General features: G+C 38.3%; 3 protein-coding genes across 6 annotated transcripts; 2 read left to right on the forward strand and 1 right to left on the reverse strand.

Annotated features, from left to right (window-relative positions):
* Positions 1-455: 455 nt before the first annotated feature.
* LOC137736500 (EPD1-interacting receptor-like cytoplasmic serine/threonine-protein kinase) lies at positions 456-2,275 on the reverse strand. Its single transcript, XM_088683263.1, has 5 exons — positions 1,937-2,275; positions 1,721-1,865; positions 1,422-1,549; positions 1,213-1,336; positions 456-972 (listed from the first exon to the last, which is right to left on the reverse strand). Exons 1-5 carry the CDS (start codon positions 2,168-2,170, stop codon positions 596-598), a joined length of 1,008 nt encoding a protein of 335 aa, XP_088539389.1. The 5' UTR covers positions 2,171-2,275; the 3' UTR covers positions 456-595.
* Positions 2,276-3,596: 1,321 nt separating this feature from the next.
* LOC137736553 (4-coumarate--CoA ligase-like 1) lies at positions 3,597-6,191 on the forward strand. The gene is made up of 6 exons (XM_068475808.2): positions 3,597-4,105; positions 4,200-4,781; positions 4,874-5,063; positions 5,245-5,390; positions 5,486-5,553; positions 5,747-6,191. The coding sequence occupies exons 1-6, from the start codon at positions 3,683-3,685 to the stop codon at positions 5,988-5,990; spliced, it is 1,653 nt and encodes a 550-aa protein (XP_068331909.1). The 5' UTR covers positions 3,597-3,682; the 3' UTR covers positions 5,991-6,191.
* Positions 6,192-10,227: 4,036 nt separating this feature from the next.
* LOC137737437 (squamosa promoter-binding-like protein 2) lies at positions 10,228-15,139 on the forward strand. 4 transcript variants are annotated; one of them, XM_068476905.2, is made up of 6 exons: positions 10,228-10,477; positions 12,508-13,258; positions 13,392-13,531; positions 13,913-14,176; positions 14,358-14,746; positions 14,933-15,139. In XM_068476905.2, the coding sequence occupies exons 2-5, from the start codon at positions 12,564-12,566 to the stop codon at positions 14,693-14,695; spliced, it is 1,437 nt and encodes a 478-aa protein (XP_068333006.1). In that variant the 5' UTR covers positions 10,228-10,477; positions 12,508-12,563; the 3' UTR covers positions 14,696-14,746; positions 14,933-15,139. The 4 variants fall into 4 exon arrangements, with proteins under 4 accessions (XP_068333006.1, XP_068333004.1, XP_068333007.1 ...); XM_068476903.2 differs by lacking the exon at positions 10,228-10,477 and adding an exon at positions 11,798-12,245; XM_068476906.2 differs by lacking the exon at positions 10,228-10,477 and adding an exon at positions 11,884-12,056.
* Positions 15,140-15,799: the final 660 nt, after the last annotated feature.

Below are 15,799 nucleotides of genomic sequence, written 5' to 3' on the forward strand. Positions count from 1 at the left end.
GTTAGAAATCATTTTAAATATTTTTATTTAAAATTAAACACAAATAGTACTTCATAAAAACTAGTTGCATGATGTACGATGAACGAACACGATTCATGGATTCCCAGGATCCTCATCAAAATGATCCAGAGAAGATCCTGTTAGTATCTCATAATTGTATGTTAAAACGATGTTTGAGTATTTTTAGAATTCAAATAAAAAAATTATTTGAGTTAAAAAAAAAAAAATTTCAAACGAATTGTGATAAGTTAAGATGTTTGTTGTGGTTCTAGAAGATTTGTGAATTAATGGGTAAATTAAATATAATAAAAGTCATAATTTTTAATAAAAACTTATTAGAAAAAAGTTTGATCAAAATTTTAAAAGCTGTAGATGTTTGATTCAAAAAATTCGAAATTAAGGCGCCTATATCAAAAACCTCAATTCCTAAACGCGCCACTAATAAAATCATAGCATTACTCATAATATAATATTATTTTGAACTCAACTACATCATACTATATCCAAATTGAATGAAGAAAAACGAGAAGGAAAAGGAGGTTACAACCTAATTGCTACATACTGTCATCTGCATCCTGCATTGGTTGCCTAATGCCTACATGCCATGAACTGTCTTCTCCCTTTTGTTAGGTCTAGCATCACCAAACCGTTGTAAAAGCATTAAACCTTCAAGACTTTCAACAACGTTCTTCATTGTCGGACGGTTTGTCGGGAAAAATTCAACACAACGCATCCCCAGCTCTGTAATTGCCGTACCATCTTCAATAACATAACTCCAGTCTTCCTGTAAGCTTCTGTGGACAAGTGAGCAATTGGGCTTATATTCCTTCTTGGCCCAGTACTGGACTAAATTGTCCAGGCCCAAATGGGGTTCTTCCACACTCTCTGGCTCAAACCCTCTCTTGGCTATCAGGCCCAAGAGAATCACACCGAATGAGTACACATCACAGCTCGTATGCCAATACCTACCACCTGAAAAATGAAACGCTTTTTGTTTTTCATCAGTTTTGAATGGTTCTTCTCTCCATTGAAAGTCCCTTTTTTTTTTATTAAATAACAGACTGTCGATATGGTGTGAGATAAATCATCACTAATATTTAGTAGATGATATTCCAATGAAAAAAAATTCAACGTGTTACTGATACATATAAATACAAAATTATAAGAATCGAACAATCATGTACGGATGATTTTTATAGTTTTGAAAAGAACCTTTAGCAGCAAAAAATGGGTCAACAAAGCCGATGGACATTGGTATCTGCTTTTTTGGTGTAGTCATTTCACCATTGATTCCTCCACTAATGAGTCCAAAATCAAATAATTTTGGCTTGCAATCCTAAAAGACACCAAAAGTCGTGAAGATATTTATTAATTTCAATGCAGATTTGAAACAGAGAAAAAGATAGGTCTGAGGTCCAAACCCGATCCAGAATTATATGAGATGCATTCGTATTTAGCACCAAATATGGCTTCTCCTTGTTGTGTAGAAATTCAAGCAGGCCTGCTAATTGCACAAGCACATTCACCCTCTGAACCCAGTTGAGATAATCTGCGTATAAATTTAAGCAATTAGAGCGGAAAACGATTACGAGCAGAAGTGTTCCCTATATGAGCGGAAAGCGCCTATGTTAAACACAATCAGCAACGTTTTTGATCATATCATATAAGCTACTTGGTAACCCACAAGAAATTGAAGGTTCAAATCATAAACTGAACTTACCCTTGTCAGTCAAATTATGCAGTGTGTCCCATGGATTGAGGTCATAAACAACACCTTTCACTTCTTTTTCACAGCAGTAAGCAATCAATTTCACCAAGTTTGGATGACCATTTAAAGTGGGATGTGTCAAAAATTCGACTTCTTCCTGCAGTAAAAACCAAATCATCAATTGGTAAACCCCCCAAAACCAAAAAGCTTTAAACTTTCACAACTTACCTTAACCACCAGAAACTCATCATGCATGAGTTTACTGCAGCCTGCTGATTTTTCATCCCATATTTTTACTGTAACATCTCGAACTTGATCTGTTCCAGTAAATCCTTGCCTAATCCGTCCTCGATATAATTTACCGAACTGGGTAAATCCAATCAGGTTTTTCTGGTGAAAATCATTGGTGCATGCTTTCAAGTCCCCAGATGTAAACACTGTAATGTTTGCTGCAGAATCCATCAGCCACAGAAAAAAATTCAGATGACAACTGAGCAGAAAAATAGCTATACTAGGCCGGTTATATATATATAATAGCTAGCTCAGCGGCCTGATTTTTTACTCTATCCAAACTTCAGAAAAATCAAAGACCAAATATAAAAAGAAAATTAGACGTTGACAATTATATGTTACTCTTCCTAATGATATACAACGAGATTTTACGTGATTTTTTTATGTTTTATTTGAATCTCGGACGATGTCGCTTTGGTTGTGATAACTCCAACGGTTGACTTATACTGATTCCATGGTCCAACGCATAAACAATAAACATCGAATTACGACGAAGGTGTACCTGATTCCATTGCTACAAAGCTAGAGAGACGGTATGTTGCTATATGTCACAGAAAACCTAATGGAAGCCTACAACAATCGTATTGTAGTGGCTACAACGACCATATCCTAATTAAGTTGATCTAAAATCGGAACGTCATTAAATGTTTGCCTAATTATGCTCAAACCAAATCCGAAGTCATTAATGATGTAATGTACAGTTACTCTAATTGCATTCCTGTCACATCCTAGTCCGCATAGTAAGATATTGTCCGCTTTGGGCCACGCCCTCATGGATTTGTTCTTGGGTTTCCATCCAAAATGCGTCTTACTATAGGGAGGTGGACATGTACATATAAGGCACATCACCTCCTCTTCCCCAGACGATGTGGGATCCCACCTACCTTAGGGGCCCGACGTCCTCGTCGGCACACTTCCGGCTGGGGAGTGGCTCTGATACCAAATTGTCTTGTCCGCTTTGGGCCACGCCCTCATGGATTTGTTCTTGGGTTTCCACCCAAAATGCGTCTTACTATAGGGAGGTGGCATGTACATATAAGGCACATCACCTCCTCTCTCCCGGGCGATGTGGAATCCCACCCACCTTAGGGGTCCGACGCCCTCGTCGGCACACTTCCTGCAGGGGAGTGGCTCTGATACCAAATCGTCACATCCCAATCCGCATAGTAAGATATTGTCCACTTTGGGCCACTCCCTCGTGGATTTGTTCTTGGGTTTCCACCCAAAACGCGTCTTACTATAGGGAGGTGGGCATATACATATAAAGCACATCACCTCCTCTACCCGAGCAATGTGGGATCTCACAATTCCGATCAAATTCGATTTTCGCGAAGATAATTTAATTTGCCGTGTTCTATAAGAAAACTCTCGAAATATGGAATATGCATAACAAGCAAAGGGGGTGATAATTTTTTTTTCCACATGCCAACAGCATTGCCCTTCAAGTTGAACGGCTTGCAAAGTTGCAAATAGCTTGTGACAGAAACATGATTTAACAAGTTCTTACCAACCAAAAGACCATGGAAAATCTCACCCTCACTTGTTTTCTAACAACATCTCCTTATTTAACTCACTAATCCCATCTTAATTTTCCTTTAAATTCACTAATCCAATGGTAAATCTCATACCTTCACTCGTTTCAACCTCCCCTTGGCTTCCATTAGCTCCCTTCACATATTCATCATGGGAACTTTTATGCAGAACTCAGCCCAAGAGGATGAACATATTTTCCGAAGCCGGTCCCCATCTGTCCGAGTACCTGATAACATCACATTGCCAGAATTTGTGCTCCAAAATGCAGAATTATACGCTGGAAATGTCGCGTTCGTGGAGGCTGTGACTGGAAAGAAAATTACGTACGGCGAGGTGGTTAGAGACACAAGGAGGTTTGCTAAAGCCTTAAGGTCTCTGGGCCTTAGAAAGGGGCAAGTGGTGGTGGTTGTTCTCCCAAATGTGGCAGAGTATGCCATTGTTGCCTTGGGAATAATGGCTGCTGGTGGTGTGTTTTCGGGTGCAAATCCGTCAGGGCACGCATCCGAAATTAAGAAGCAGGTTGACGTTGCCGATGCCAAGATAATTGTAACAAATGGTGCAACCTATGAAAAGGTAAAGCACACTAATTCTTTTATTTTGAATAATGCAGGCATTTAGGATCACATAAAAATCTAAGCCTTTTAAGTTGAGAATTTGAGATGATCAGGTAAAAGCTTTTGGGGTACCGGTAATTTTGCTTGGAGAAGAAGTTATTGAAGGTGCCATGAACTGGGAACACCTACTTGAAGCAGCAGACCGTGCGGGAAACAGAATTGATAAGGAGGAGCCGAAGCAGACTGATCTATGTGCCCTTCCCTTCTCATCAGGCACAACAGGATTGTCTAAGGGTGTAATGCTGACTCACCGAAACCTAGTTGCGAACCTCAGCTCCACGCTCTTTGGAGTAACGCCGGAAATGATTGGTAAAGTCACTGTGCTAGGCCTAATTCCATTCTTCCACATCTACGGGATCACTGGAATATGTTGTGCCACGCTCCGAAACAAGGGAAAAGTTGTGGTGATGGGAAGATACGAACTTCGAACATTTCTTAACGCATTGATCTCACATGAGGTCACCTATGCGCCCATTGTGCCGCCAATCATTTTGAACTTAGTTAAGAGTCCAATTGTTGATGAATTTGATCTCAGCAAGCTCAAACTCCAGGCAATTATGACTGCAGCAGCTCCTCTTGCACCCGAAGTCCTCAACGCTTTCGAAAACAAGTTCCCCGGCGTCCAAGTCCAAGAGGTGACACATTGTGACAAAACCCTACGTTTGTAGCTAAAAATTGTAATAAAATATTGTGTGTTTGTGCTGATTAATAATTTTTAAACTTGCAGGCATACGGATTGACTGAGCATAGCTGCATCACACTCACTCATGCAGGACCAGGTCTTGTAGCAAAGAAAAACTCAGTAGGGTTTATCCTACCGAATTTGCTAGTCAAATTCATTGACCCCGACACCGGTCGTTCCCTACCGAGAAACACACCCGGTGAACTTTGCGTGTTGAGTCAATGTGTAATGCAAGGTAAAGCATAGAGCTTTAGGATTGATTTGCATCAAACTGAAGATGGCTTTTTTTTTTTATCGGGAATAGCATCTGTATGGTTCCAAACTCGTTATTTCAGTTCAAAGACTATTCGCGATAAAAAAAAGCCAGCTGAATAATGTCAATAGATTTCATGTCACAACTGTAACTTGATTTTCAGGTTACTTTAACAACGAAGAGGACACTGCCCGGACTATCGACAAAGATGGATGGCTCCACACCGGAGATATTGGCTACATAGATGATGATGACAACGTCTTTATCGTTGACCGGATCAAGGAATTAATCAAGTACAAAGGTTTCCAAGTAAGACGGACGACTTATAATTAATAGATTAACTAGACTAATTAATCAACGTTGCAAAGCGTTTGCTTGACTAATTATGTGTGCGACATTTGAAGGTGGCTCCTGCTGAACTTGAGGCCATTCTTCTCAGTCATCCCTCGGTTGAAGATGTAGCAGTAGTCCCGTAAGTTTATTTCCATAAACCGAAACAAAAACTTCTGTTGTTCTTATTCATATTCATTGTTAGAAATTTCCTATGCATGACGCCCATCCTTTGTTAAATGATGGACTTTTGCAACCACAATGTGTCAATAACACATCGATATGCTTAGTTATTGACAATGCTGTCTGCTTATGTTATCGGCACTTTTTTGCAGGCTGCCGGACGAGGAGGCAGGGGAGATTCCGGCAGCAAGTGTTGTGATCGCAGCTGGTGCAAAAGAGAGCGAGGAAGAGATAATCAACTACGTGGCCTCAAACGTTGCACAATACAAGAAAGTGAGAGTGGTGCACTTTGTGGACACAATTCCAAAATCGCCCTCTGGGAAGATCATGAGGAGGCTTATCAAGGAGAGCATGATAGAAAAGATCAAGGCATCCAAGCTCCACTGCCTTAACTAATGTCATGGTTTAAACTACCATAACAGGGCCAAAGCCAATACACACGGACATTAACGGGCCTAATCTATCATGACCAACTAGGTTGATTGTTGTTGAGATGTGATTAGCAAACTAAGCTCTATTACGATTATATATATCTGGTTTAAAACGATTAATTAAAATGTCGTTTACCTTTTATCTATATTACAATACGTTAAATAATTCACAAGACGTACCACCATATTTTGTTTTGGTGGGTAGGATACTAGGAGGGTTTGGTTAGGTTTATCTGATTTTACAGCTTAACAAGAAGAATTTAAGAGACAAGGCCGTACTGTTGGTGAATGGACCAGACACGAGTGATGCGCGGGACCAGGCCATGGAACAAGTCGACTAGTCGAGGGCAAGGGCGAGGCCGGGGGCGGTGAGGTTCCACTTGGTCTGCACCTGCACACGTACCTTGATGCAGGATCACACATATGTCCATACCCAAAAAAAGTTCCCTTGAAAATCAACACATCTTGGCAACTCTCTTACCCAGAGTCATTTCTTTTAAATTTATAAATCTGATATATAAGTAGAAATAATTTAGTAAAAGCTTATAATTATAGAGAATTGGTATTGACACTCTAAAAATCTCATTCAACACTCCTTACAAGTGTATTTTTCTTTTCAAATATAGAAAGTTTGGAGTAGAGAATGAGATTTTTGGACTGTCAATAACAATTCTCTAATTATATTGTAAATTGCATGCATTGTTTTAAACATCCTCGTCTAAGTGCTACATTGTTGGCTATCGTCCGACTTAATCTACAGGTGTTTGAAAATTGAGAAATGACGCTTAGCCTATCTAGACCCACTTCAGTCGCGACTCTCACTTATACAGAAAATTGATAGCTTTCATTTTGCATTTTATTTTTTCAATAAAATGTAAGAGACTTGTTGAGTACTCGAATAAACACTCATTACATGTTTGTTCCTCATGTTCTCAATATATTTTAATACTTTATAATTTATAGGTTATCTTATTTTGCAATTTATGTATCTCAATACAATTATGTATCTTTTTAAGTATAAATAGACACTTATTTATATATGATATATAATAAATTAACTTAAATCTGTCTAGGCCCCGCTTAGACACTTAAGTGCTAGGTCCCAACCCGCCATCCTACTAGCGCATAATGTCTAGCGTCTTTTAAAATCTTGATTGTATGATATTAAAATATTGTCATGTGGTATGATTAACTATGTGATTCAAGCGAGACTAGAATCGAAATTCGTATCAATCAGTGCAATATAGTCCAATCGTGTCAAAAAATAGTCAATCACTCACACATAGTAGATGGGGGAATATATTTCACTAATGATAAATTCTTGATAAGGTGGACGATGAATTTATACTTAGTGTACATTATTAATAGATAAAACAATCATTAAAACAGAAGTAAAAATTATGACATGTGGCGCTATATAGTGTATAATAGTTCGTCTATACATTTCTTCAGACTAGTCAACTTTGGAAAGTAAGCCCTTTTTTCTTTTGATAACGACAAATTTTCTATGGATTTGTTTTCGCCTATCGCTATTCATTAAATTCAACACAATATCAAAACAAAATATATCACTACGAGAAATAGTTTTCTCATGGAAAGTATCAAAGTGTTTTTGCTAAGAATGAAAGTGGCCATCGCACATCCCATATCTCCTTATGTTCCTTTTGTTTTAAAAAGAGATTCTCGTGGTTTCGTCACGAATGTCCATCTTTTTAGAAACAAAAAATATTTACAGAAATATTTAAACTTTCTTAATCACTATCATGTGATTCACCCATTTCTTCGGGTAACTTGAGATTTTGAAAACGATGAACACCACCAAGTGGTAGCAATGAACAGCAGTGAACGTGCCCACGCGTTCCCTTCTCAGCATGAGATCTTGAAATTCGATTTAATTAATTTATCGGATTAGTTAACTAATTGTTTCCATTTGCCAACCTCAATCCACACGAACTTATTGTTCATTACACACAAGTTGGTTTAGGCAAAATTAGTTAATTATATCCCATCATTACTTAAAGTTAAAACAAATATTTGGGCAAAAAAAAAAAAACGGACAGAGATTTCAGCTGGATCTCCCCCACCAAGTTCTAAGGATCCGGAAATTCTTAAGATTTGATGGGGTGAGATCTAACTAAGATCTCTGTCCAACAAAAATAAACCCAACTCTCATCACTCTCTTTTGTCCAACCAATAAATTATTCTTACTTTAATCACATCCCCTTTTGATTTTATGTATCTTAATTTAAATTATTAATTATGATTATCCCAAATCCTAACCTAGGTAGAGATTTTACAGTGTATTTGGAAAAAAAAAATTCCTCTATTTATATAATAATATGCGGCGTACTGTTTCGTGTTCTAGACTCATTAGAAAATCTCTCAACGTGAGGACCCTTAGAATTTTTTTTTTTAATTTTCGCAATCGTTTTGTAAATTAGTTCAAGTTGTTAATACAAGACACAATCCTTAGTTTATTTAATCTAACCAAAATTCCCAAATCAAGAGCACTCCACATGACATTGTTAACGTCTTTTGTGGTAGATTATTATATGACCACACTCCAACCTTGGAAACATGTATGGGAATTTGGGAATGGGATGGTAAGTTTTAGTTTCTTTACCATTTTATTAGTACCAATAATAGTTACTTAGTACTACGGTATAGTGATATTTTTCTTCCTTGGTAAGTGAGAGGTCTTAGGTTCGATTATCGTCAAAGGTAAATTTTGACTACATTATTGTGAGCTTATTGTAAGACTAGATCCGTCATCTCCTCCTTCGTATAGATAATATCATTTGTTAAAAAAAAAAATAGTACCAATAATAAAAGTTTGCATTGACCATAACAGACTAATAGTCAACTTCATGAAACACCAAATAATTGAGAAAAACTGCAGTAATTAATAATAAAAAGAAAAGATAGCCGATAGACAACTTTGAAAGTGAAGTTGTTTAAAAGGTTCCATTGTTAGATCCCACATAGTTAGGGGAGTGGATCCTCTATGCCTTATATATATATTCACATCTCTACCTAGTACGAGATTTTTTGGGAGCTCATTGGCTTCAGGTTCCATCGGAACTCCGAAGGTAAGTGAGTTCGAGCAAGAGCATTTCCAGGATGCGTGACCCACTGCGAAGTTCTTGTGTGAGTTCCCAGAAACAAAATTGTGAGGGTGTGGTAGGGGCCCAAAGCGGACAATATTGTGCTATGGTAGAGTTGAGCCCGGGATGTGGTGGGGGCTCGGGCCGAGATGTGACAATTTGGTATCAGAGCCAATTCCTGGGCGGAAGTGTGCCGACGAGGACGTCGGGCTCCTAAGGGGGGTGGATTGTTAGATCCCACATTGCCCATGAGAGTGGATCCTCTATGCCTTATATGTATATTCCCATCTCTACCTAGTACGGGGCTTTTTAGGAGCTCAATGGCTTCAGGTTCCATTGGAACTCCGAAGTTAATCGAGTTTGGGCGAGAGCATCCCAAGATGGGTGACCCATTGAGAAGTTCTCGTCTGAATTCCCAGAAACAAAACCATGAGGGCATGGTCGAGGTCCAAAGTGGACAATATCGTGCTACGGTGGAGTTGAGCCCAGAATGTGGTGGAGATCCGGAATGGAATGTGACATCCATGACACTCTAACATCAAAAGGAAATAAAAAGATAAAAGTACAAAAATACCCAAAATAATTAAAAGTAGTTTTTGACCCACTAATCGTTTTAACAATTGAAATCCATTGTACATTATGTGTAAATAAGCAACAAGTTTGATTCGTCTCGTTATTCTTTCAAACAGGCTTTGAAAACACCAAGCAACAATATTCACGGTAAAAAATACTATTTACGTTGGAGTTCATCTATCTGAGTTGCTCTTTTAATCATGCGTCAATACTTTTTACTAACCAAATGTTAATTTAACTACAACAAATCATAATGAACCACTAAATATTGAACTCACTGGGACACAAAATATACATCATTCTCATATTTGTGGGAATCAAATTTAAGAAGCCCACAAACCTAAATAAGATGATTAAAAACGTTAACTCTACATCTGAGGTTTGTTTTCGAACATTTCTTCTCCGATATATACAAGAAAAAGATAAAAAAGTCGGTGACCATTCGGTTGGACCGGTGAACCGGACGAACCGGACAGTCTTTCTCCAATTATTTTTCTTTTCTTTTTCGGACGCTTTTTCCCTGTTGGGTTTACTGAGTGAAAGTAAGAAGAAAAAGGGAATAAAAGACAAAGCTGCCAAAGACCCAAAAGCAAAGGAAAAGTTTGATGTCTCTCGCTCCTCTCTCTTTCTCTCTCCGCTCTCCTCTCGCTCACTGGTCAATTCTTACCACCAAAGATTGAAACTTTAGGAAAGGAAAGGGGGGATTACTGCCAGAAAATGCTTTTCTTTCTTTAATACCTCAAAAGCTCCTCTGCAACCTTCCCCAAATCACCATGTAAGTTTTACTATTTACAACCTCAGCTCGCAATCATTTTCCAATTTTCCACTTTTCTCCTTTTCCCTCTGTACTCGTAGCAGTTCATGGTATAAAAGTTGGGTTTTTTTTTTTAATTTTTATCTTTCTGCTATATGGAATCAATATGTATGCTGTATGTTATATTTTGGAAGTTTTGGGAAACGACGAGTCGCTGCGGCCGTGATTGTGCCGATATTAGATTGGTATCTGTTTTTGGGGAAACAAGAGAGCAATTATGGCGATCGAAGCTGCTGGAATTTCTAATTTTGGAAAATTAGTTTTAGATTTTTATTTATTTCTTTCTTTCTTCCTGTAATGTATTTAAATTAGTGGGAACTGAAATTTTATTTTATATTTTTACCATATATTGTACTGGAAAATTATTGAGCTTCGTTGGTATATGCATAAAAGGCTAAAAGCAATTTCTTTGGGGGTCTGGTTCCAGATTTTGTATAATTAAAATAAAAAAATTATTGGGTATTTAGTAAAGCAAAATTTAGGAAAAGCAAAAAGAAGTAATCTTTCTTTTTGGGATTAAAAACCCATTTGATTAAGATATTAAGTTGCTCAATTTGATGTGTGAATACGCTTGTTGACTGGTGACAATTTCTTGGTGACTAGAAAGGAAGAGGCTTTGAGATTTTACTTTTTATATTTTTTTATACAATTGATATTAGGGGAGGAGGATTCAAATTCCGAGACCTCGTATGCAATGGAGAATGCTCTTAGGCTGGTTTGGTATTGATTTTAAAACATTTTGAAAAAAAGCTGCTTGTGCTGTGCTGTGAGAATAAGCAGCTGGGAAATAAAGCAGCAAAGTGTTTGGTAAACTTTTTTGTAAAAGTGCTTTTGAAAAAAAACAGTATTATAGTGTTTGGTAAACTTTTATGTAAAACAGATGTGAAAAAAAGTCATTTTTTCATCCAAAACTGTGAAAAAAAGGTGAAGCTGAATGTTTACCGAATACAAAAATAGCTCCCAACTTTTTTTGATACCAACCTTTTTCAGAATCACCTCAATACTAAACCAAGCCTTAAGCAACTGAGCTACGAGACCATTACAAGAGGCTTTGAGGGGGTTTTATTTTTATTTTTATTTTTTGGAGGAATGTATGAATTGCAGAGCAATGGAGGTGAAGTGTAAATGTTGATTGATGCTTGATAGGGGGTAGTAGGTGGGGGTTATTGAATGGCCGACTTTATGAGATTTCGACTGTATTGAATATATGAATTATTGGAGCTAAAAGGTCTGGAAAGTACAGGGTATGTGTGTAAAGGTGACGGTAACAAGTTAAAAGAAGAAAAACAAAATTATTAGAAATAATTGGAGAGAGAGAGAGAGAGGTAATGTTCATGTATAAAGGTGGTAAATTTCATCTTGGGTCCGAGAGTAAAAATCCGGGTTAGCCTAAATTTCACCTCAAAATATTTGCAGGGGAATGGGGAGCAGTTGACAAACTTACTGGGGGTTCAGGTTTGGTTGTAAGTTTGTGAATTGTTGGGGACTGTTAAAACTACTTGACTGAGAAGAAATGACTCGGATGTGTGGAATACAGTAGGTAGGGTTTTGGATTTATGTAATCGGAGTCGTGTCTTTTCGGTCAAATGGAGTAGATGGGGACTATTGCATCTGTGTGTCTTAAAAATCTGACATCAATTTATTAGCTTTAGAGGAAGGACAGTGATTTAGAAATACTAGTTATAGCTGTGAAAACGATTTACAGGGGTTGGGACACGGTTTCTCTGCGGTGAGATGCTTCTTTTGCTTGTGTATTTAATTGTTTGGTCTGCATTGTTTGAGCTTTTTGTATTTGTGCAGATCTAAGCTCAAGCAATTCCACAATGTTCTTTGATCTGCAAAAAAGATTTACTGTGTTTGCTTTCTTGTTTGTGGACAGTGTTTACGATTAGTTAATTGACAATTTGACATAGCATCGTGTTGATCCTCCCATTTACTTTGCAACATATGTGCTTTCATATAATCTTGTGTGTGGTATTATATGTTTGCAGCATCTGGTGGCTGGTTGCTTTTGCGTTATCTGAAGTCACGATTTTGAAGTAGTTTTATGAATTCGGTGCTGATGATGGAGTGGAATGAAAAACCTCCTTCACCATGGGATTTGGAGAACCTTTTCATGTATGGTGCAAAAGTTACTGAAAATCCTAAGAAATTACAACCAGCAGACTGGGGCATTGAAAGGGAACGAGGATTGAACTCTGAATCTTTGTATTCGACTGGGGGTGATGGGGGTAGTGGTGTTTCCGGCTCTGATTTTGGAGATGGTTCATCAAAGTGTTCGAAATCAGCTTCTGTCAATTCTTCGGTCGGGGAAAGTAAGAAATCCAATTTCAACTTTGAGTCTTCTGAAGGTTTCCCAAAGGATTTCTTTGATAAAAAGGATTCAGCTGAAGCTGAGGCCCTTGGATCTTCTCCAACTCATGAGGTTTCGGCTGGCTCTGGCGAGCCCTTGCTCAGTCTAAAGCTTGGTAAGCGGATGTACTTCGAAGACGTTTGTGCAGGAAATAATCATGAGACCTCTTCTCTTTCTGTTATTTCCACATCAATACCGACAAGGACAAAGAGGTATAAGTCCCCTGCTCAGAGTGCGTTTGCATCACACTGCCAAGTTGAAGGCTGCAATCTTGATCTTTCATCAGTCAAAGATTACCATCGCAAACATAGGATTTGTGCAAATCATTCCAAATCTCCGAAGGTTGTTGTAGATGGTGTGGAACGCCGGTTTTGCCAGCAGTGTAGCAGGTAAAGCTTGTTAGAGATGACTTGTTTTCTGAATTATGATGTTGTTTTGTTTCTTTTAAAGGTTTAATCAGAATGAGCTTGAGTTTTTTCTGAAGTCGATCTTCATATGAATAAATCCTTTGTACTCTTAAAGGTTCCACGGCCTTTCTGAATTTGATGAAAACAAGCGAAGCTGTCGCAGGCGACTTTCTGATCACAATGCAAGGCGCCGCAAGCCACAGACAGAAGTAGCGAGACACCCAGCGAGGCTGTCTTCATCACTGTTCATTACAGGTTTTGAACTCATGCTCAAATTCGTGCCACTTACCAACATACTTCAAATCGTGATATAGACCAAGGATGTTTGTTTAAATCTTAGTTTAAACGGTGCGATTCTGTTTCTGTTTTAGACTTGTCAGGGATGCAAACAAGCCAACCCGTGTTAATTCACTCATCTAATAGTTCATCTCATGCATTTTTTCGAGATTTACTTTTGAAGATCCTCTGCGTTCCAATGCAAAAGCCAGTAGTTATCTATCCCTGAGAAATAAGCCAACTGCAATATTGGTCCTCTGGCATGCTTTTAGATTAATGCTAATGTTAAGTACTTAATCATATTTGTACTGTCCTGTTACTTATCCATTAACGTTGAGCTGGCTTTTCGCTCCAATGCAGATGACAGGCAACAGATGAGCCTTGCTTTTGACCAAGGTCCATATGTTTACACAAAGCATGCTTCAAATTTAACATGGGATGGCTCGTGCAATCTCAAGTTCGCACAAACGAAAGATTATTTTCCAAATCCTGCAAAAGCAGGAGGCAATGCCAGGCAGCTAAATTTTGCCAACAATGAAACTCCAGGCTCGATAACCATGCTTTATCAGGATTCCAGTAGGCTGTCACCATCTGAGAACACTGCGGCTGAGGTTCTCAACCAAGGTCTGTTTTACTTCACACTACTGCCTTATGATTCATAATCAATCATTTTTTGTCTTCACTTTTTGAAATATTCTTGAACCTCAATGTTTTTGTTTGGATTTAAATAGTATCACATCTCGTAGTTCATCGATTTTCATATATGTTAAAAGGTGGTGTAAGTTTTATTTTGTTATGTTTGCAGGTGCTGAAGAATCTATGATTTCCTTCAACCTGGATGCAACACGGGATATTCATCGTGCTCTCTCTCTTCTGTCAACAAGTCCTTGGGTTTCAGGCGAGTCGAAACCTGTTCCATTTGATACCAACCAAAGCTATCATAACAACTTGCCTCAACAGGGGATGCATGCAATGACTCAAGGTGTGCCGGTCTCTTCAGAGTACTGGCAAAGTCAGCATCCATCCCTCGATACCCAAGCACATGTCTCCCACTCACACAGTAATGTCAGCAACCACTTTCAGGATCTTCATCAGTTCAAGGCGCCGTATGAGTTTGGCTATCACCCAAACCAATTCAGTTAACTCCACCTAAGATAACTATTTTTTCACCCGTGTAACTTGTCGTTTGTGAAGGTTAGTTCCTTCAATGGTGTTTGTTTGCATTGCCTATCTGATCTTACTGCTATATTTGATTTTTCTTTGCCTCTTGATTACTACACTAATGAAGTTTTATGTTGAAAAATTGTGAGTTCTGAGTTGTGTGTTTTGAGTACCTTTTGATAATCAGGCTACTTGTAACAATATGTCATTGTCTTCCAGAAACTCGGCCTTGCTTTGGTTTACTACAGACGAGAATCTGGGGATTGGGCATGGATGCAAATTCAAGGGCTGTGTGTGTTACTTTGGTGCTAGCTACTCTATCTTTGTTATTGCATCAATAATTTGACAATTTTTTGCAAATTTGGTTCGTTGTTGGGATATTGCTTTATATTTGTGGATTTTCTTATATACTGGTGGTTGTTGTGACTTGTACGTCAAATGGAAGGAACCCACGATGATAAACTTGCTTGACCGGGCCTTTTTTTTTCCGGTGGTCACGGAACTTAGCGATGGATCCCTTGCTGAGAAAGACATACTATATATTTCATGAGCAGCCATTACCGTTCTTTAGAGCAGTAGGAAACAATTCAAGTTAAGATGTATATACATCGAAAACACCGTCTATTGTTCTCTTTTAATAACAAATGAAAAAACAAAACTGATTTCCACCAGTCGAGTTCTCGGCGCCCAACCGCAATCACAATGTCCTCGCCATGCCTCATGGCTCCGTGCGCCAGGCTGCCGGTACCTTTCATAAGGCCAGGCCACCAACGTTTGCCTTCGAAACGCCCTTCAACTGGTTGTGGGAACTGGAAAACCTGAAAATGGGAACAATGGCGGGCCAAGGGTTGTACATGTTTACGTAAAATGTTATTTTGACCACACTCATAGCTTTAAATGAAAGTTCTTTTACCTCTACATATTGACTATAAATCAAGAAGAAACCCACCAAACCTGTAGGTGTAAAAGAACTTCGATTTAAAGCTATGACTATAAAATGGAACCACACTCATATTCGCCCTTAAATTCCATTCAAAATAAAACTAAAATAACTTGAGTAGGTGTTAGGACTGTGGACTATATTGT

The sequence above is a fragment of the Pyrus communis genome, chromosome 13 (genome assembly GCF_041283825.1).
Source record: "Pyrus communis isolate YQ-2024b chromosome 13, ASM4128382v1, whole genome shotgun sequence".
NCBI lineage: Eukaryota > Viridiplantae > Streptophyta > Magnoliopsida > Rosales > Rosaceae > Pyrus > Pyrus communis.

Bases quoted from the DNA above. Each gene is read 5' to 3' on its own strand.
- LOC137736500 (XM_088683263.1), bottom strand. From the start codon at position 2,170: ATGGATTCTGCAGCAAACATTACAGTGTTTACATCTGGGGACTTGAAA. The intron at 1,866-1,936 runs GTAAGTTGTGAA...TTTTTACTGCAG, and splicing joins ATGAGTTTCTGGTGGTTAAG to GAAGAAGTCGAATTTTTGAC. The intron at 973-1,212 runs GTTCTTTTCAAA...TTCATTTTTCAG, and splicing joins CCCATTTTTTGCTGCTAAAG to GTGGTAGGTATTGGCATACG.
- LOC137736553 (XM_068475808.2), top strand. From the start codon at position 3,683: ATGGGAACTTTTATGCAGAACTCAGCCCAAGAGGATGAACATATTTTC. The intron at 4,106-4,199 runs GTAAAGCACACT...TGAGATGATCAG, and splicing joins ATGGTGCAACCTATGAAAAG to GTAAAAGCTTTTGGGGTACC. The intron at 5,064-5,244 runs GTAAAGCATAGA...CTTGATTTTCAG, and splicing joins GAGTCAATGTGTAATGCAAG to GTTACTTTAACAACGAAGAG.
- LOC137737437 (XM_068476905.2), top strand. From the start codon at position 12,564: ATGAATTCGGTGCTGATGATGGAGTGGAATGAAAAACCTCCTTCACCA. The intron at 13,259-13,391 runs GTAAAGCTTGTT...GTACTCTTAAAG, and splicing joins TTTTGCCAGCAGTGTAGCAG to GTTCCACGGCCTTTCTGAAT. The intron at 14,177-14,357 runs GTCTGTTTTACT...TTATGTTTGCAG, and splicing joins GGCTGAGGTTCTCAACCAAG to GTGCTGAAGAATCTATGATT.